The 21,724-nt window shown below is 35.4% G+C and overlaps 3 protein-coding genes across 3 annotated transcripts; 1 reads left to right on the forward strand and 2 right to left on the reverse strand.

Moving 5' to 3' along the window:
* The first annotated feature begins 2,053 nt into the window (after window positions 1-2,053).
* On the forward strand, window positions 2,054-2,527 carry LOC142526170 (homeobox-leucine zipper protein ATHB-52-like). The gene has a single exon (XM_075630423.1). It carries the CDS (start codon window positions 2,054-2,056, stop codon window positions 2,525-2,527), a length of 474 nt encoding a protein of 157 aa, XP_075486538.1.
* A 559-nt stretch (window positions 2,528-3,086) lies between these two features.
* LOC142526904 (MLO-like protein 12) lies at window positions 3,087-7,003 on the reverse strand. Its single transcript, XM_075631562.1, has 14 exons — window positions 6,687-7,003; window positions 6,413-6,470; window positions 6,185-6,336; window positions 5,932-6,048; window positions 5,613-5,673; window positions 4,905-4,993; window positions 4,755-4,829; window positions 4,573-4,661; window positions 4,427-4,476; window positions 4,281-4,321; window positions 4,017-4,190; window positions 3,862-3,897; window positions 3,660-3,788; window positions 3,087-3,517 (listed from the first exon to the last, which is right to left on the reverse strand). Exons 1-14 carry the CDS (start codon window positions 6,813-6,815, stop codon window positions 3,179-3,181), a joined length of 1,539 nt encoding a protein of 512 aa, XP_075487677.1. The 5' UTR covers window positions 6,816-7,003; the 3' UTR covers window positions 3,087-3,178.
* An 864-nt stretch (window positions 7,004-7,867) lies between these two features.
* Window positions 7,868-12,657, reverse strand: LOC142526672 (auxin response factor 3-like). The gene is made up of 11 exons (XM_075631215.1): window positions 12,212-12,657; window positions 11,765-12,073; window positions 11,610-11,666; window positions 10,790-10,969; window positions 10,615-10,699; window positions 10,408-10,498; window positions 10,170-10,334; window positions 9,783-9,902; window positions 9,638-9,707; window positions 9,240-9,402; window positions 7,868-9,141 (listed from the first exon to the last, which is right to left on the reverse strand). The coding sequence occupies exons 2-11, from the start codon at window positions 12,062-12,064 to the stop codon at window positions 8,315-8,317; spliced, it is 2,058 nt and encodes a 685-aa protein (XP_075487330.1). The 5' UTR covers window positions 12,065-12,073; window positions 12,212-12,657; the 3' UTR covers window positions 7,868-8,314.
* Between the last annotated feature and the right edge of the window lie 9,067 nt (window positions 12,658-21,724).

The following is a 21,724-nucleotide window of genomic DNA, read 5'->3' on the forward strand; positions in this document are numbered from 1 at the left end:
AAGATTTAACAGATCGAACCTATATTGCATTCTTATAATTAAAAATAAATTCAAAGATTTTAAACTATTCAAAGTTAGTAGCATATATAATATTGATGAGATCATAAATTATAGTCTATATTGGAGAATCATACAAGATGTCATGCTTGGTAAATGCAGTGTCGTCATGCGCGCACACCCACACAATACACAAAAGAGAATGCAACTCTAATGGCAAATCAAGTGAAACACTCTCTCCCCTCAATATCATCTGATTGATTTTGTTAATTAAGACAACTTTCATATACTTTAGAAAAAGAAAAACTTTTTATTTATAAATAAAATTATAACATTTATTGTTTGGGTTTTTTTTCATGTGCGCTAGCTTATCCTCCCTTGATTCTTGATGGAGACAAAAATTTGGTGGACTGGGACGTTTGAAAATTGAGCAACCTAAGCTAGGGGTCGATATCAACTCTTTTACTATCTATTTTGGTACGGTGATAAAAAAAATTATTCATATTCCGAAAACACTATCTAATTATTCAACATATATATCATTATTTTTTACATTTTATTGTTCTTCCTTCCATTCTAATTTAGAAAATTCATAATTTTTATTTTTAAACTTAAAAATAATTTATTCTCTAATTTTTATATGAAATAAATACATCGAGTGTATCATGATCCGCTAATATATAATTAAAGATATCAACTTTGATTTTCGAACCCTTTTTTAAGATTTGGATGAATTGATCAGGAATCTTTCGTCCGCTAGCTCTTAATTGATTTAATTTGAATCTTGAAGTTCTATCATATTCAATAGATTGAAATATCTAGAGTCGTCTTGCTATTTATTGTCGGCTGCAGTTGACATTTCTAGTTGTTCATCAACTGTATTTAATTTCCTTGTGTTTTAATTATCTGCTGACATTTTTGCACCGTTCGTACATCTGACCAGAATGCCCAATATTTTAGTTTTTTTTTTTTTTTCCAGTTTTTTCAGATGTATTTAACCAGGGGTGGAGTCAGAAACATGGCTCTGCCCGAACTAAAATTTTAAACTCTAAAATCTTTTAATATTTTAAATTGATCTACTCAGGTTTATGTCATATTATTTCAAAATTATACAAAATTTACATATGAATTTTTGTAAAAAAAAAAAAAATTGGCCACCCGGTTTATGTGGCTCCGCCACTGCATAACCAGATTGAAAAAAAAAAATAATGAATTCCATAGTTTTTTTATTTTAAAAAAATTCTTATATAGGAAACGGTCGACAGATAATTAATTAAGAAGTATATCGGAGACAGAAATATGGCTCCATCCAAATTAAAATTTTAAAATCTAGAATCTTTTAAAATTTTAAATTAATCTACACGGCTAATATCATATTAATCCAAAATTTACATATAATTTTTTTAAAAAAAACATTAAGCCACCCGTGTGTGTATCCATGTGACTCCGCCACTTAGTATATCAATGTACGAACTCAATGGTGAACTTTACATTGAATCATGCAGATGTTTTTATCAAAGATTATGGTTGCATCACATATTTGTGGTTGAAGTATCATAATCATCTCTTCGTTATGGTATATGTCAAGGTTCCAATCTGGTGATAATAGAAATATATTGAATTATACGTAGAATTATTAAATTGATGTTTCTCACAAATATATAATTATGACAAAAACTTATTAATACAGGATAAATATTTATTCGATACAATAAATATGTGTCATAATTAAATCATCTAAAATTTACTTTAAATCATAAATTATTTTTTTTATCGGTAAATGCAAATTTCATATATTATATTACTTGTGTAAATAGGTACCCGCGTCTAAAAATTGATGAAGCTATGTCATTTTCATAGATCAATAAATACTGTTTTTATTTGACGTTGTAATTAGCAAGAAGTATGACCTTCACATAGGATACCAGTTTCTTCGCAAGTTGAACGTCATCAACTTTGCAGCCCAAATTTCTATATAAATTCCCATATTTAATAATCCATGCATTCCAATTCCATATTGCACACAATTATATTATAACATAATTAAATATATGCAATGGAGCGATCTCAATATTCTCAAACCCAAAAATATCCATTGATCAAAAACAAGAAAAGACTGAATCAAGAGCAAGTGAGGATACTAGAAACCAATTTCAGTTTCAACAACAAGCTCGAGCCGGATCTAAAGCTCCAGCTCGCGTTAGAACTTGGCGTCCCCCCTAGACAGGTTTCCATTTGGTACCAAAACAAGCGGGCTCGGGAGAAGAATCAAAGCCTGGAGACGGATCACCGGGCGTTGCAGCAACACCTGGAGGATGTGTTGGCCGAAAACGCAAGCTTGAAGGGAGAAGTGGAGAGGCTCAGAGGAGAGGTGTGTAGGATTCAAGAATTGTTCAATGGATTCAATTCTTCGGTTTCGAGTTCCTGTGATGACGAGGTTGGGAGCTCGAAGCATGACTTGGAGAGGGAATATTATGCGGCTCTGCTTGGCGGTGGGGGAGGCCAGTTTATGGCATTTGGCGGATTGTGACATTTAGTTCTCGCCTGCACTCGATTATATTCACCAGATGGATGCAACGACACGATGGTAGTTTTGATTGAATCTTGAAGATTATAGTGTCAAACTGGATCGCTACTTTTCTTTTTTCTTTTAAGAGAATATTGCTACTATACATGCATGCTTTATTATCTTGGTGTAAAAATTTCGGTATAATCAATGTAATTCAAATACAGTGAACCAGGCTCATTGTTCCCTTTTCTTGCATAATTAAGAGAGGATAGCATACTCATAAAATCGGTTTTTCCAGAGTATTTTACCGACTTGTCCTCAATTTAATTCTCTACATATTATAGTTGATACGTATGTTTTCAATTTTAATATATTAGGCATTATTTGGTACGAAAAATAAACAATATTTAAATAACAATGCGTTATTGTTTTATTTAACATTTCCTTTAAGTTTTACAAATTATTAAAGTCCAACACAGTAGAAGGGAAGCTTGACAATTTGCAGCCAGCCGAACAATGTATTGGTGAGTTGTGTTTCCTAAGGTCATTTTGTCAGATTCATAAATCAACAAACAATATTTAATCATAAGCAGTAATTTTTCTGTGTCTCCACTATCACTGTCCGATTGGAACATATTTACATCCTATGAATCTTAAAATTTACACTACAGTTCATTTGCTCAATTGAAAAACTTCAAACGACTCTGATTTCCGATGCTCCTCCAGCTGCTCTATCCTGTCTACATTTTCTCCCTTTTCTACATTTTCTTTTAGTCCAACACTATCATCATTATCACTAGCATGACCTATGTCTAAAGACACTGAAGCATCAAGTGTCGCAAATAAAGGCGACGAATGTAACGATGCGTCCAATGAACCTTCTAATGAAGGTCTCCATAAATAGTTGTAGTTATGTCTTCGAGCCAGATTTCTCTTAGCTTTTGCGTGCCATCTTTTTAGGCCACCGGCCACTTCTTCAGGGAACACAGAGTTTCCCATGGTTGTACCCATCTAACGATTACAAAGTTGCATTTGAATCAAGTACCTTGTCATAATCTTCTAAATATTTCAAATTTTCTATATAGATTACTGAATCCTACGCTGTTTTTTTAGTATCTGCGATTGTAGAATCTGTAGTCTATTTAATTTATACCTGGGTGACCAGAGCATATAGAGGAAGGGTCACGTAGCCAGTAAGGATAGGAATCACCATACCCATGGCAAGTTTTATGACTATATCTTCAGTTTTTCGGTGGAAGCAAGTTCTCAGTCCAAATTTGTACTGTTAAGAAATCGAATAAGTTATAGGTTGTGAGATACTTGAATAATCAACATGTTCGAACAGTTATGCTTACCCAAGACCATGTGAAGAATGCAACTTGAAAAGAGTTCTGCAATGACAGATTAACAAAAAAAGAAATCAAAAAATGGATTTGAGAAGCAGCACCGAATCCTTGAAGCTAAATGGAATCAGCCAATCTGATCATATAAAAGTAGTCTAACACAGTACCTGAAATGCAATAAAATGCACAAGGTGGAGAACAAATTTTGGTCGATCAAACCAGAAGAGGTGGTCGCTTGGCCTAACAAGCAGAGCTCCTGCGACAATATGAGATATGTCGTTCCTATCCAAGCACATTTTAGTTATGATACCCTGTAGCTTTGTTCCAACCACTAGTAACATCTGATAAGACAATATTTCATTACTATATGTTGACGATTCTATTTTAAAAAAATTGTAATGGCGTATGATTATGGATTTGCCTAGTCTTACCACTAATGGAATGAAGGGGAGCCAAAAATAGTTATGGAATACTGCGTGGACGATGCCAAATTATTTCTGGTCAGCATAAGATCTGTAGGCCTAGAATTTGTACACGAAGTACATACTACATACGATGAAAAAGGTACGAGGAATACCATTTGCATTTAAAAATATGAAAAGTACGGAGAAAACCCATATCCAAAGCCTGCAAAGAGTAGAAAATAAATTATTATTCTTGTCATCCAGAACTTATCATTAGTAAAAAAAACCAAGGAACAAATGAAAAATCACTATTGATTACCGCATGCCTACCACCACTCTGAAATCTTTATCCAATGCTCTTTTGATACACTTTTGAAAGTCAAAGGTAGTTCCTTCAGAAAAATGAGCCTGAGGCAGAAAAATGCGCCGAAACAAGGATTAAACTTGAATTTAATTGGTAAATGTTTCACGAATCGTGTAACACGTGAACAAAAAGTTTACCGTGATGAACCCATGTCGAAGAGTGAAATAATCTACTTTGTAGACAGATCCGTAGAATTGACGAAGAAAACAAGCCTGACAAAATGTGGCAATCATCTGTTTCCAGCTCTTGCAACATACCAAGAATTTGTGAAATTTTTAAGTACCTACCAGCAAACGGAGGAATCGGTGTCCACTCCAAAATTTAAGGTGCCGTCTTCCAAATGATGTTTGATGAATGAACTCAAATCTTCGTGGATCTAGATGATAATTAAATCAACCACTGTGAAACTAATGCCTTAATTCTCACTTGTCATGATATATAACATGAAAGACAGAAATGTGGTGCATGGCAAATAGATGCTTCTGATATTTAAGTATTACAGAAATATCATGAGTTAATTATAACTTGAAAAACAGGTTTCCAATCTGTGTATTCATAAATTCCAGATACGCCTGTGGTACAACTGAAAGCTGGAATCTTCTTACACATAGTATGTTAAGTAATACTAAAAGTAGAATATGCGTGATGCACAGAGAACTGCTGAAGAGTCAAAAGATGGGAAGAACCAAGAGCGAGCTTGTGTGCTTCAATTTTGCGTGCTTGCTTCGGGTGGTGTAAAGTGTTCTAATTGGATGAGGTAGGCCATTTGACTAAGAACTCAGGGAGTTTGGTCACTCTAGGTCGATCCACCCTTCAAATATATTATCTTGTGCCTGGTGTTGAGCTAAAGTGGCTTATAATATGAGGTGTGAATGGGAGCAAGTTTCTAGATTCTTTGATTGGTCTAAGAACCAATTTGAAAATGGGAGCAAGAATGATGAACATGAAATATTGCATGACTAATTCTCCCAAGAGTTAACGAAATAAAAAATTACCATTTGAAAATTGATATTCCAGTGTTCTAGTTTCTGCTTCCCAGCGTTCCCATCTCTTCATCTGAAAGTTCAATAACAAAAAACAGTTTCGTGTATGAGTGCAACAAGACCCCTCATTTAAAACTTTAGGAAGCTTTTTCTACGAGCATATGATTCTTCAATGGTGTGAAATATCGATAAATATGCGAAATCTACAGCCCAAGGTGCAATCAGAAAGGAACACGAAGTACTGAGAAAATTTTGTGGAAGGCGAGATGTATATATAATATGCATATGAACGTAGGTACATTTTTTCGTCGAAAAGAAAGCATTCATTAACCTTTGCGGTCCCAAGACTGAACGCAAGAAAACTTGACAAGACGTGGAAGAAAGCCACGAAAAATATCAACATTTGAAGCTGCTGGACACCAACTCTTGATAATAAAGACGCCTTCCCCTGTTACCGCCATTTTTTTAAGGAAAAATAAGTATGGATCATTGATGAAATTTAACTTAGAACATGAGAAACAAAAACTTCGAAATTTCACTGTGTGTTTTCTGGTGAAACACAAGATCTATGTATGTTCGATCACCTGTTCTTGACATTTGGATTCCTCTTGTTCATCACTTGTGAGGTTTTCGCAGGGAAGAAAAGACTCTGCGATACTCTCTGGGATGCATATACTTGCAATTGGCCTTTCCAATACAGTCAGCAACAGAGAAATAAACCCCAAAAGCATCAAGTCTGTTAATCAAACACAAATTTATAGCTCAAAACTCTGAATAAAGCCAGCACAAGTACATGTACATAAAAACCTCACCTGATTTGACTTCGTTAAGAGCCTGAAGCAGCGATTTTCTTCTCTTCCTATTCAAGTACTGCACCCAAAAAACACTTGCGTTATTGTAGAAAAGGTTTGCGAAGTCACGCTACAAAAGTGTACGTCACATTGTAAATAGATTCGGCGTCATGCATACATACACAAACACACATATATGAACATACATGAAGAGAACTGAACATTGACGGGCACTTTTTCTACCATTTCATGTCGAATTAATTTCCAAAAATTCTTTTATCTGTACGTTTTTCACCTGAGCTAAGAGATGAAGAACATGCTCGATGAGTAGGGAAACAGCAATCAAAACAAAACAAACGGTAGCCACCGCCCATGTTGGCGTGGTTTCAAGTGTCGCAATTTCGTCGCCGCTTTCTCCGGCCATTCTCCGCCGCGAATCTTCAGCCGATCACTAAATATATCCTCGGGGTGGCGAATTTATTCAGCTTGTGAGTTTCAATGCATAAACTGTGAGAGAAACGAGAAAAAGTTGGGATTTGTCTCGGTTGCAACAGCAGAATGTGTTGTGTGGTATGAAATTAAATTAGTCAGAAGATAAAAGTGTTTGACTTGGATATGCGTCATCGAGGACAGAAGCAAAAAGGACAGGCCCGCGAATCTATATATTCTATTAACCGAAGGGCTCAAAAAATTCAATTTAATTATTATTACTCTTAATTATTTATATTAATCCAATAAATCAGTCGATTTTGATTGCATAATATAAATTAGTAAAAAGTGTTTTTTTTTTCTTTTTTCTTTTTTGAGTTGGGAAATGACTTGTTATAATTCAACAGAGGAGCTATGAACAAAAGTCTATAAAAATAAATTGGAAATTGGCGTAGAAGAAAGAAAAAAACAATGATACGTGTACGTCGTTTCTAAAAAATGGATGGGAATGATCAATTTCCTGGGGGCATTAAATAAGCTTGGTTCACATTACAAACAACACATTCGTAAAATTTGACTTTTTTTCCTTTTATTTAAAAATCCAAACGCGCGCCATGCTGAAAATTAAATTCTAATTTATTTATTTATTTAATAGCTCAGAATCCATATTAAAAAATGTTTTATATACTTATTTATTACAGTACAAAATGTGCAAATGGTGATTGTTTTCTTTCTCAAAAACAAATTCTGGCCTACTTCCTAGGTTTAGACTCGTCTTAGTTTCCAAGGAACCATTAATTAATAATTACCACAGTGTATCGTTGTCTCACATTGAAAACCGCATGGCAGTCGTCTAAATTAATTTTTATGCCTTTGCCTTCGTAAACTATGTTGAAACCACGTACGACAGTAAAAAGAATCACGGTTGATTTCTAATGATTTTTTAATACTAAATTTTCTATAAAATCAGATTTATTCTCCATTCTACTTTCTCTCGATCATGTTTCTTTATGCCTAACCTTTTGTGGGAAAAAATATAAAAAAAAATTGATTCAAAACCATTTAAGATATTTATTGTTTGAAGCTTCACGTTGAAAAAAAAGGCATCGCAATTTATTATTTAAGATACCTGATCCATTGCCAGATTTTCCAGGTTTTAAGAACCTGGTATCTTTCAATGGCGTGAAAATCTCAAGACAATGGTTATGTTCCATCAAATGCACCAGCATGCACACAAGAATAGAAAACAAAGCAACACAGCATCCACCCGATCAAATTTTTCAAACACAATTCGGAAACACTTCCTCGCTGAGTCACTTGGGGCACTCATGTTGGGAAAATGACACAGCTCAGGACCTGGGAGTACTTGGAGACAAACTGTAGCTACCTCCTCTGTCTTGATGGTCCATCTGAGATTGTAGCAAATATATGCCATCATTCAGGGTTTTACAAGTAAAACAGCCCGACTGATTCGATGGTTGTAAAAGGAGTACTCTAACAAAGACGTTCTTCGTTACAAGCTGGTGCAGCTGGATTGTCACATTTACTTGTTGCAACTTTTCCCTCGGTAAGGGGAAAACCGAAGAGCCTGCAACTTTTTTTGCACATTGAAACAAAGTTCTGATTGTCTCTGTAGAGCTGTGAAGGCCTCATTTGCATATGCTCTTCAGAGGGCTCTGATGATCTGATTGCAGGCGGAGCCAAATCATCAGTACTTTCAAAAGATGGGAACTTACTTGGGATTCTTAGAGAGGCACGGAAAGAATCTCCAATATTGCTGGTTTCAATCTTCTTCCGAGTGCCATGTAACGACGACATAAATTGAGATGGTGGTGAATTTGATTGCTTCAACATTAGAACAGGAGAAGGAGATGGTCCTGGAACGAGCAAAGGTGAAAACTGTGTTTCAGTGTTATAAACATGGGAAAGACTGGACCAACAATTTCCACGATTCGGCACCTGAACTCCATTTAATATATGAGTAGCATTATTTTCATAAACTTGACAGGCTTCCGAGCGCGTTCCAAATGGCTGGATCGACACAGTTTCTTGACCTTGCAAGACCTTATGGAATTGAAAGGGTTTGTTCAACAAAGTAGTGCCCTCAAAGGAATTACCGGCATCCATATGATGTGGCATGATGCTGTTTCCTTCTGCGTGAATTCTTGATTCAATGAGACCGGGAAGGCACCTTGTGTCTGAAGGAAGCCTAATAGGGGCGTCAAGAGCAGTGTATGAAGGACGAAACCTGATTACTTCTTGACCTTGCAAGACCTTGTGGATCCTTAGAGGCTCCCCGAAGTCCGACATTCCATTCTCATCTGTCACCAAGTACAGACATATGACCGATAAACATTAAAGACAACCACTTCGAATATGACTTCGGGAATAAATTTAGTTTATGTTGCAGGAATGCGACCTCTGGGAGCTGGAAAATCTGCTTTTGTAGCTGGAAAGCTGACCCTGCTTCTCTTGGCGCCCGGTAACACAAGGCTATTGGGTCCAGACACCAGACCGGATGGCTCAATCTCCCAAGGCGAAACTCGGCAAAGACGATTAACCTCCATATCATCCCATCTCACCTGCAAAATATAAACAAAAATCTCAGACAGGCGGTAAACCAAGGGTCAATTGCAAAAATGGGTTTACGCAAAAATAGACTGCTCTAGTTATGTTGAATAGAACCAGACGACCCTGTTGTTGCTAGAAAAAATTTGTGCAAACCCATTTGTGAAAATCTCCCGGCAAAATGCTTTCACCACACTAAAAAGGGAAATCTTAGAAGCTAAATAATTATTATAACAAATCAGCACGTACCAATAAGCACTTCCACTTTGAACCAGGCCATCTTACTGGATCCACATCACTGACCCCAAAAATGAGCCCACTGCAACAGCAAAAATATGATTAATTCGATAAAACTGCATTGTCACGAAGTCCAGAGACATTGTTGAAAACGAACCTTCTCTGAGAAGAATCTTCTGTTTCAAACCGAAATTTAAACCTCATTCCAGATGAAAAGGAATGTGTTAGGCTCTTGGAGAACTTCTGATAAGGTACAATGATCTCGCATGGACGACCCCTGCAAAGAAAACATGTTTCAAATACAGAGTTACCAACCATAAAAGAAGTCTTAACAGTAAGGTCAGGCGTTGTCATGAAACGGCTCCAGAGATATAATAAGTAAACATGGATACGCGAGAACCAATAGAGACGTGTTACCATCCTGACAAGGATCCAACATCGTCAAGGATTGTTCAAAAAACCTTGTTTGACCATAACTGTACATTACAATTTGTCACCAAATTTATTTTGTAGTTCAAGAACTACCAGCATTCGATTAAAGTACCTCGGATTATAGCAAATGTTGAAAGTGCTTTGCATGGATATGGAGTTCACCACCGCAGCAATGCTGCTAGCATTGAATTGTTGGCTATTGGGTGCAAGAATGGTGGCACCACTTTTAATCTGAGCAGCTCTACGAATTCCAAGCCTTAGTTCTCCATCACCGCCTCTGCAAAAGAATAGATGATGAGACAATATTCTGGATAGAGTTAAAACAACTATCAACTTATATGAATTCAAACCTTAAAAAAAGCACAGCATCCCCCGACGTTAGCTTCTTTTTGTTGACAAATGCACTCCAACCAGTAGTCAGCAAATGTCTGCGAGGCTGACCTGCTCCAGAAAAACACTTCGTATTTAGTTACTTTAATTAAGTTGTAGATCTGAGACGACAAAACAATGTTCAGAAACCATGTAAATAAAGAACATCACAAAAGTTGAAGTCCTACCCCTATAAATATGCCGAAATTTCCACTCAATACTGTGCAAATCCTTAGCTACAAGCTCTTGTGAAGGTCTCTGCTGTTTATAGTCCTAGATCAAAAGAGAATGGATACAAAGTGATACAAATCACAGGCAATGAAATTAAGAGAAAATGGATGATGTTTTGATGAATTTAGTCACCAGAGGAGGAAAGCAGTCCTCTGCGGCTCGACGGGGTACAGAGAAGCCACCATGAGTGCTAGTATCAGAAGCCGTGAGAGTTTTACAGAACATATGAGGTGTCATAGACTTGCCTACATCTTCTACATCTTCATCTTCAGCTTCTGCTTCAAAACTCCCATCCCTCCATTTTTGTTCTATCTGCCGAAAATGAATTTATTTGATATGAAGCTCATAGATCATCACAATATAGATAAACTGTCGTAGTGATGTCTACAAAATAGAGAAAGGCGTCTCACCAACTAACAGTTCAAAAATTTGAATCTTTGGTTCTTTAAAAGGGAAAATGGCATCTTTTATTTATTTGAGTCAAAAAGACCTTTTACCCAGATAAGCAGTAGTAACTTCTTCATGCTAGCAAATACAATAATAAATTTCATTTTCAAGAAATATAAACTGCTACATTTTGACATATTTCAAAGATAGAAGTAAGGCTAAGAAGAATGTCTCAAAGATCAGTAAAGACATTGATGCTAAGAAGAATGTCTCTAAGATGAGTAAAGACATTGATCCCAAAATATCTCCAGACCTAAAGTATTGCCTTATTAAGGAAAAATATTGCTTAGAGGTCTCAAAAGGGAGAGTGGAGAAAATTTCGCTCTTCGTACCCTTTTGGCATAAAAAATTTTTTGCTAAAAAGGAGATATTCATTCAGATCATTCAAGGAATCACCCCCGAAATATATTAATTTTCCAAATTTTCTCATAAACACGAAAATATAAGAAGAATTGCAGCCGACTGCAACTAAACGAACAATGTAAAGCTGGAATAACACTCTTACACGTTGGTCTGGAACGAGGGAAACTAGAGCATAAACCTCATCATTAGTTGCATCCGCCTAACAGTAAAAAACCAAGCTTCAGCAAAAAAAAAATAACAAAAATCTTGAAATGGAGTAACAATAATTCAGTGGGAAAAAGAAAAGGAAACTCTTACATGGAGTTTGACATCAATGACGCGACAAAATACGTGAGGAGGTAGATCATAAGTTACGGCCGGGTGCTCCGGGAGGTGTTCCACGTGTCCCTGAGGAAAGTACACGACGGCGCTTCCTTTCTTAGGCAACGAAATCAACGGCCCCGCACAGGCGTGCCACAGCTCCATACACACAGCCGACGACGGCGTTTTGACCAATTCCGAGTTCGCTGAGGCTGCCGACGATGAAGGAGAACCGGAAAGCGACGCCGTTTCATCCTCGGTGCTCACAGTATTCAAATCGATTAATCCGCACATCATGCTCGAACCCTAAACAACCAAAATCACAAAAAACAGAAAAAATCCTTCAGTTGCAGCAAATTTCTAGATACAATGCGAGTGTACTTGAAAAGGACCCACTCACATAAGCACAGATAGAGAGGGAGAACGAGAGAGAAAAGACGGGACCTTTTTTTATCTTAAGAGCGCACTCACTGCATTGCTTTCTCTCACTGCAAACACGGGATCGCCTTTTCCCTGTGCATATATATCAAAAAACCCTCGCTTTATTTTAACAAATTATAACAACAATAACTCATAATCTGAATCCTATCTCACTCGCCCCCTATTTTTTACCAATAACAATAACAAAAACTGTTGAACTTTTGTAATTGTAAATGCAGATATATTAATATTATCGTTACAGGACTCTGCAAGCTGCAGAAGAGGCAGCGCTGCAGCCGCAGGGCGCTACCTGTGTGGGGTGGGGTGCGAGGAATCGAGGGTGAGCATTAGATTATGTATGTATGTACATAGTATATACATACACCCATCTGTATGTACTGATTGGACTGTAGCACACAGTAGAAGGAGTGTCAGTATGTGATTTTTGGGAGTTAGTTGCGGGGAAAGCTGAATAAATATAAATATATAAATAAATAAAAAATTGGGAAGAAGAGGACTCGAAGGAATAATAATAAATAATTAAGTAAAAGATAAAAAGATGAAGTAATTTGTGCGCACAAAACCCCCTTTATTTTCGGGGGATGTCTATCCTGTCCCCTTCGACTTCAACAAATCTCCCTTGTGTCCCTTGCCTTCTTTATTTCACCTCTCTATATATTTATATATATATATATATATATATATATATATATATATACTAGTTATATATATATATATACTAGTCTAGATAAAGTATGTCATTTTATAATTTTTTTTATGAGTAGGTCTTCTGCGAGACGTTCTCACGTATCTATATTCATGAGAAGTTCGCCTCATTATATATTTGACGTCAGAAATAATAAATTTAGAATAAAAAATAATACAATTCAATGGGCTAGGTTAGTAAAAATATCCGGCAAACAAAATTGATTCGTTGGACGATCGCGTATGATTTTTTGTGATCTTTTTATAGTGTATTGAACTGATTAGTTTTTTTTTTTTTTAAATAAATTTACTACAGAGAATCTAGAGTATTTGGTGAAAAAATTTGACATAGTTTGGAAATCAATGCAACTCTCGTAGAGTGATTTAAAAAAACCAATTACCTTAAAACAAATATTCTGTTCATGTGCTTAAAAAATTGAACATTCCAATCCAAAAAGTCCAAAAGCACGAATAGATTATGGGCACAGTTTATGCTTCTAGAAAAACAAAAGAGATTTATAAATTACTTTTAGTGCTAGCTAGCTACTTGTACAAAATTAATTAACAAATCAAACGCTTGAAATGGATATTGATTATTGGTTGATATTGTGAATGTGCCCATAATTAGAACAATACTCTCTTCGTCTCAATTACATGTGTTGCATTTTTATTTTTATTTTTATTTTTCTGTTTTACAATTATATAGTCCAATTTTCTATTCTAGATGCATTTTTTTCTTAATTTTTACGACTCCTTGTCCCATTTTTTTTTTTTTTATTTTGTCCCAAATATATAGGGATGTATTCTTATTTAGACATATTTTTCTATTATTTTCTTACTATATCCCTATTTAATTTGGGGTCTTGTAATTAACTAATTATTGAAAACATAACACAAATCATTTATATACTCACTTGTTAAATCATGGTAAAATTGAAATTTTTTGTTTGTATAATTGATATTTTCAATGAATTTTTTTAATATGTGTGATGAAGAAACATGTTTCTATAATTGGGACATGAAGTAATATAAAACATTAACTAAGTATCGAAAATTTTGCAATCATTTTTGAATTAATTTTTTTTATTGAACAATAATAATAAAATAGAAAATTTATTTGCAAAAAACAAAAAAAATTTATCAACGGTTTTTTTAATATGTTTGAAAAATAGAGAAAAATTGTTTACTTTTTTAACCATGTTAACCTAGCTAATGCTTTCACCAGGAAATGAAGTTTCAACCGCAGCATTTAGTGATGTACCTACACTTGTTTCGTTTCTTAACTGAGCAACCAACCCGTTACTAAATCTGATTAATATTTAATTATTTATATATATATTTTAACAACCCAATAAAATAAAATAAAATAAAATAAAATAATATATTTATTTATTGATTCTAAAAATGAAAAATTGGATGATAATTGTCGGCTTCAAATCGTCGAGTAAAGAAAGACACATCACCTAAATGTGTTTAATGGTTTATTCCTTTTCTCTTCTACTTAGGCTGCCCAATTTTTATGTCGTGGCCACGCTACGCTAGGGGCTCTCAATTATACATCTAATAGGCTAATTAAGGAAGAAAAAGATCCAAGTTGCCAGCCAAAGGCATTGCTGGTTATCTTTTTGTTGGGGCAATAAAGTAAGGGATTATGACTCACACACTATTTTTAGGCAGCAAAAGATGGTCCCAATATTTTGATTCTTTTGTGCTTGTCCTACACGTGCTTTTTTATTTTATTAATTTTTGCATGGCATAGAATCTGACATCTAACAAAATACTGAATAAACCTGGTGCTAATGCAGTAGTTTGAAAATCACTCTATCTGGGTAAGCCGCATCGAGCAAATCAAATGCGACATGTTCGTCTGAGGTAGTGTTGGTAAGAGAGTCAAACTCACAACTATTGACCAACTGGTTACATACTCTACCAACTCAGACATTTCTATAATTTTGTTTTGTTTTACATCCCAGTTGATATTTAAGGATGCAATACAGAGGTTGACACTTTTCAAGTGGTTGATGGAGGTTGTTCTTTCAAATTTATGAACAATTATATTTTAGGTGTAATGTTATCGGAAAAGTAAGAATGTAAATTCTAAAATAGTACTATAAAATGTCATTATTCAATAAATATTTTGGGTCAAGTCAGATAATAAATTGCAGTACACATATATGTAGCAGCAGTAAATAAGATCATTTGGGCCATAGATATGCAAGAAGTTACTTTCAATCAAAATTACCTGAATTTCATAAAAAAAAACAGTTAACTGATGACGTTGGCGCATAGAATCTGTTGTTCCTAACGAGGGGCCTCAGCGCCTCCTTCTGCCCTGAAGACGCTCATGCGCCTCCAGATGCGAAGTAAAGTCGAGTGGGAGACGTCTGAATAGTGACGACGTCTAGGGGCCTGAAGTGTTGTTTGATAGTAGATGCGAGTCTCCCATTATCCAATGCATCCAAATCGGTGTCTCTAGATGTTTTTATTTGACTTTTGGATGAATGGACACCCTAATTATAAAAAATGTGTCGACGAATTGATAACATAAATACATAATCAAATATCGTTTTCAAACGCTTAAATTCTAAAAATTTCTGCTTACAAATTTGAATTCATTTTGTTTACATTTCTAAAAACAAGAGAGTTTATAATGCTGTAATTACTGGAGAAGTTGTTGAATCTTTACAACAAATTGTTCTCAAGGACACATTGTTTAATATTAACCTCAACTTTTGTTGTTCATTTGCAATCTTTAAGAGAACGCCACAAACAATTAAATGAAAATAAACCCCAAATATAGATAGATCATGTGCGAAACAACTAAAATTTTTTTTTTTTGAGCAATCGAGCTAAAGTCCAGATGTGTGACTTTTATATATATTAAATATAATTTTGGTATATTAAAAACTTATCGTGTATACTTATATAAACATAGATGAAATGATACTCAGCTGTTGAATATAATAAAACATAACAAAATTTACATTCAATTGATAAATATCAATTTACTGATATCCACACAAATATAATTAATGATATATAATATATCAAAATTATATATATATATATATATATATATTAATTATATGGTGTTAATATGAGCAAAGAAAGGACGAAAGCGTGACAGTGGTGAAATAGGCAAGTCCCTATCATGGCCATTCAATTGCGTAGGCGGGTACACCCTACGACGATAACCCGGACAAAACGGGTTACATGTCAGTATCCAACCGCGCATTACCCCGCCTATGCTTTTATCTTGTTTCGGATAATTTTCTCCCCCACGCGCCATCTTGCGGCGACTGCGTTAACACAACCTCCGAAGTCTAGGCTTTAAATATTTTATTTTATTTTTATCAAAATAGTTCACATTAAGCCCATTTAACCATTATAATCCATGAACATTAAATTAATCGAATTTGAGCTCGCGAATGAAAAAATATTTCACGTCAAGTTAGAATCGTATGCTATTTACTAAGCTCAATGGGCTCCAAATTACATGCAATTCTAAGAGTTTATATTTATATTATGATATGAAAATAACAAAATCACTGCATGAATAATTTTCATAAAAACATTAATAATATCACTTTAAGCTATGTACCCCTTGAATCCAAGTTCTTAAAGCCCACTGCACTGAAGTTCACCAAAAACATTTATTGCATAAACTCGATAAGATCAAAACAAACAAATTATGCAAATTGCACGTAAAGAGATTTTATTTAATTTTATTAGGTTTGCATCGAATTCTTTTTTTTTAAAAAAAAAAAACAAGAAGCCGCGGTCATGATATTTTGAGTGTACTATATATATATATATATATATATATTAGTCTACAAACTACACATACCAAACTTACGTGAGATTTGAACTTACATGTCTTAATATCAAATTTCGCACACTCAACCAATTTAGCTCTCTCACGAAACATGATGAATCAATTTTAAATGATCATTGATTATTTTGTAGATTATCACCACCATAAATCTAATTTGTCTAAAGACATTGAAATAAATGAATTTATAAATAACAAAAATGGAATGATGTTCACACACGTTTCACATCACAAATCCTTGTCCTTTTCATGTTCTCCTAATTTTACACCATCACAATGACACTTAAAAAAGGGATATTTGCATCCAAAGTCCATAAATGAGATAACATCAATTTTGGTCTCCCCCACCCCCTACATTTTCTATTATCACGAAGTTAAAAGTCCAGAATGCCCCCCTCACTTTCATTTTTTAATATATAAAATGTTATGGCATTAACTAAAAAAATAATTTCAAACGATTTGGCAATTTCGAACATCCACCGAGAAAAATGACGAACTCGGTAAATGGGAGCTGAAACATAGCTTCGCAAAAAGATTCAAATTATCATACATCTGGAAAAACCAAGAAACTTTATTTAGATACACGAATTGTTATAAATTTACAGACTGGTATAGAGAGTTAACTTAGATAAAAAAGAATATAACCAATTTTGGCCCGAACCTAAAGTGTATTGTTGACAGCCGTAATTAACGAACCACAAACACATGCTACTTATTTTTTATACTCAAATATTATTGTAAATTTACGGTAATATATTTTTAACTGTAATAAATAGAAACAATAACGATAACAAACCAAAGCCGTGTTTTCTTTTTTTGTTTATTGTTTTTTTTTTAATAAACAAACAAAAACCGCACCTTGATATCTAAAACAAAATGTGATGATATCAGAACTTTATATCGGAATCATTATGGAGAGCAGGTCTTTAAATATTCGCAGCTGACTGGATCGGGTCGGTGTTCTGGGTTCTGCACATAAGAAAATAGGGTTAGGAAGGGCGTCGACGTTTTTAAGGCCGAATGACATAACAACATAAGGCTAAGTTCCCGTGGATGTAAAAAAACTTACTTTGTTATGGTCTTCCTCGTCCAAGAGAATTTGATAGTATCCTTGTTAAGTGTTCAGAAAACTCAACAGCACATGGCCAGAAGTGGAGTCGACCAATTGATATATGCTGGGCAATGGATTGCAGTAATTGGGACATGTTTTATTTAGATCGAGAAAGTCGACATAAATATGCTACTTTCCCGTAGATTTAGGCACCATGACCACATTTGACAACCAAGTCGAGAAATATATTTCTTGAACATGTCCTGTCTTCACTAGCTCTTCCACCCGTTCTTGAATAATGACGTCCTTTTTCCAGCACAAAGTGACGTTTCTTCTGGATGACATGTCGGAATTCGGTTCAGAGGTTCAATTTATGTTCCATCACTTCTCTTCGGACACATGTGAAGTCGGCCACAGACCCAACAAAGACATTTTCATTTTTCTGTAAGCATTTTATTAACCGATCCCTCAAAGGTTCTTCCAAGGTTTTCACTATTTTGACCGTCCCAAATGGGGGGAAATGACAACTCCTCACACTCCTCCTCAAAAGTAACTTGGGTAGTGTCTTCTATTAAGTTCAAATAGTCACACTCCCGGGACTCATGTTGGCTAGAGTGTTTGATCTTAATGGCTTTCTGTTTGACCCTTGCTTTTTCCACGTAAAATTTTCGGGCTACAATCTTATCCTCTTTCACTTCTTTGACTGGGAACTTAATTTATTGATGTAAGGCTGAGGTCATTGCCATGAAAACGGTCATGGCTGGTCGGCCCAGGTTGGCATTGTACGCAGACGGGGCGTCAACAGTTACAAAACCGATAATCCTAGTCTTCTATGTGTGGGGCTTCCCCACGTGTGAGTGGCAAGTTTATCATGCTTACCAGTCGAATGGCGTGTCCAGTTTCAAATTTGTATTTTCAGAAATACATTTGATTCATTGTCCAAACTCCCAGAATCGACAAATATCCAAGCTATTTCATAATTAGTCATCGTCGTTCGGACAAACAGAGCATCATTGTGTGGGTCGGATGAGGTGCTATTCCTAAATCCGATGAGGTAATAAAACAGCTCTGCCTTCTAATGAGCTATGAGTTATCCAATCCTTACTATTTCAGAAAGGGAAATAAGATAAGGATCTACTGGGTTTTCTGGGACTGCTGGGTGGATCCCTCCATTGATGAGCTCGAGTGAGCTGCGCTTGCTCAAGATTAATGTACTTTTCTGCTCGGACAAGTAGTTCATTTTAAGTATTATTCGACTTTTTTATCAATTATTTCAGGAAATCCTCAGTAGTAAGCCCTTGAATGAATATATTTATCAATAGGTCGGACATGACAGAGGGTACTTCAATAATCACAGGGCTGAACCTTCGCATGTATGTTCGTAGGCTCTCGTGTTCCTGTTGTCTCATGGTAAAGATACTGAAAGGAGTGATAGAATGTTTCTTGCTGCTGGCGACCTGATGGAGGAAGGCTCTGCTAAAATCCTGGAATGTAGTGATGTCCCTAGGTCGGAGCAAATTGAACCACTACTGGCACGACCTTATTAGGGTTGTAAAGAAAACTCGGCACTTGATAGGGTCCAAGTACTGATGTAGGAGCTTGACATTTTCGAACTGTAATAGATGGTCCTCGAGTCTCCCTTCCCATCATATTCCTTTCCCGTCATACTCTGCGATATTTGGGAATTTGAAGTTTTTGTAGGGTTCTTCGGCCAGTATCTCACCAGAGAACGATATGTCTCGGGTTGCCGAAAGAAGACTCCCATTTTGCTTGTCTTTCAACTATTTGATCCCCTATCTCATCTGGGCTAGTTGTGCTCCTGGTCCGGGGTGAAGGAGATGGATCTACTCCTTCCTGCCTAGCCAAAATTTGTTATACTGTGGCAGTAATCAACTATGTCAACATTGCCACAGTAAGCTCTGGTTGCTATTATTGCTTCGATTTCCTCGCTCCCATTGGTAATATTTTCAGTATTCACAATCTTATCTCTTTGGTTTTTAATTCCCATAGACGACGCCAATGGATGATACATATTTTTATTTCGAGTTAGGTATGGAGAGCGGGTCTTCAAATCTTTGTAGTTGAGTAGATTGGGTAGGTGCTCTAGGTTCTGCACAGACAAAAATAGGGTTAGAGGGCTTCATAGAGTTTTTCGACGTGATCCCTCTGATGTTTAAGTCAATCCAAAGAGTAAACTTGAGAGTGAGATATAGTAGTACCTAAGTGAGTAAGAGAATGCAAGTGAATAAAATCGTAGCCAATACCTTGTATTTATGTATGCATGAGGGGTCAGTTTACCTTATAAGAGTAGGATTTTTGCTAGGGTAGAATTCTATGTGAAATAATAAACATCAGATGATAGGATTCCTTAGCCATGGCAGCTAAAACTCTTGATGGTGGCTAATACTCTTGTCTTATCTTGATGAAATTTGATCGAATCTTGTTTTTATTGGTTATCTTAATTATCAACAAGAATCTCTTCACATTCCCTAATTGCGTTAGAGCTAGATTTCCTGGCCACCTGAGTGTGCTCGGACTTCTAGTAAACAGTTTGGACATTTAATAAACAAAGTTGGGAGTTCGGCCTTGTTAGAAATCCACGAGCTCGGACTCATGGGTCTGGACACCCTACTATATGGTTGGACTCGGTGGCCAGGTCCTTGATCAATAAATGAGGCTTGAGCCTTACAGGGTTAGAGCCAATTTTGAGATGTGCTTAGATCCGTTTAGATATATCAATTTTAGGGACATCAAAATACTAAATATTTTTTGAAAAGAAAATCCAGCCTCAGTTTTCTATAAAAACGTGCATTTGGTAAGAGTATATTTAATTATATTATCAAAAACATAAATTATGCATGCTTGAACATATATTAACTGAGTTACCTTTTAGTTTCTTTCTAGAAGATTCACGTATTTGGGAAAATTGAGAAAATAGACGTGGTCAAACTTTTTTAAGAATAAAATGACATCTCATGTGTATATATTTAGTATTAGTATTTTGATATATCTAAAATTGACAAATCTGAACAGAACTCACATTATGTATACACACACACACACACACACACACACATTGTTATGTATGCCGAGTGTGATCTCCTTAATTACTAAATTAATTATAATCAGTACGTTGCCTTTGTACGGCAACTAATAAGTGGAGGTTAAGATTTGTGGGAAGCGTATAAACGGAAAAATGCACAAAATGACAGCATGCAGGCATGAAGTACGCTAATAATTTATCTGTTGGACAAATGCAACATCCGACCATGGAAATGTGTGAATTTATCGTTCTGAGATCCGTTTCTGTAAATAGATAATACATAATATATATCTAAATATAGTTTGTTATTTAAAAAATAATCCGTTTCCAGTAAAAAAATAATAATTAAAATTATATTGGGTGGACCAGTGAAGATGCAATGGGGTGGGTGTGGCTGAGTCTGGTTAAGTGATAATAAAAGAATTTAAAAAAAAGAAAAAAGAAAAAGAAAAGTTGGGTAAGGAGACAAGGACTCGTGAGAAAGGGAGGTTTGGCGTTTACAGAGCCCCTCGACTTTTTCGCGGGCTTTTACTGAAACCCGTTTTTCTGGCTTTGGGCCAACGCCAACACGCGCTTTCTGACCACTCCTTTATTGCTCACTGTTTTACACTGTGCCCACCGCTCTATTTCATCGTACTTTTAGTCACGTCAATTACACGCTCCCCAATGCATTTCTCTAAATACTTATTACTAGTTAAAAATTAGCAGCTCGGGTTATCTGACGATCCATCAATTTGTTGGTAAATATGGATAAATCTCCATTTATTCAAATATGAAATAATGACGTCTTAAAATTTTTGTCCTTTGTTGTATAAGCAGCTTTATGGATTAATGGTCCTCGTTTTTTTTAAAAAATTTAAGTAATTGTTGGAACTATTTGATATTTTTATTCCTTTTTTGTTCTTA

Source organism: Primulina tabacum, chromosome 15, assembly GCF_025594145.1.
Source record: "Primulina tabacum isolate GXHZ01 chromosome 15, ASM2559414v2, whole genome shotgun sequence".
Classification (NCBI taxonomy): domain Eukaryota; kingdom Viridiplantae; phylum Streptophyta; class Magnoliopsida; order Lamiales; family Gesneriaceae; genus Primulina; species Primulina tabacum.

Coding starts and splice junctions, on each gene's coding strand:
- LOC142526904 (XM_075631562.1), bottom strand. CDS start 6,815: ATGGCCGGAGAAAGCGGCGACGAAATTGCGACACTTGAAACCACGCCA. Junction 6,049..6,184: donor AATCCAAATGTCAAGAACAG/GTGATCGAACAT, acceptor TGGCGGTAACAG/GGGAAGGCGTCTTTATTATC. Junction 4,994..5,612: donor GGAATATCAATTTTCAAATG/GTAATTTTTTAT, acceptor ATTATCATCTAG/ATCCACGAAGATTTGAGTTC.
- LOC142526170 (XM_075630423.1), top strand. CDS start 2,054: ATGGAGCGATCTCAATATTCTCAAACCCAAAAATATCCATTGATCAAA.
- LOC142526672 (XM_075631215.1), bottom strand. CDS start 12,064: ATGATGTGCGGATTAATCGATTTGAATACTGTGAGCACCGAGGATGAA. Junction 11,667..11,764: donor TCATTGATGTCAAACTCCAT/GTAAGAGTTTCC, acceptor TTTTACTGTTAG/GCGGATGCAACTAATGATGA. Junction 10,970..11,609: donor CCCTCGTTCCAGACCAACGT/GTAAGAGTGTTA, acceptor CATTTTCGGCAG/ATAGAACAAAAATGGAGGGA.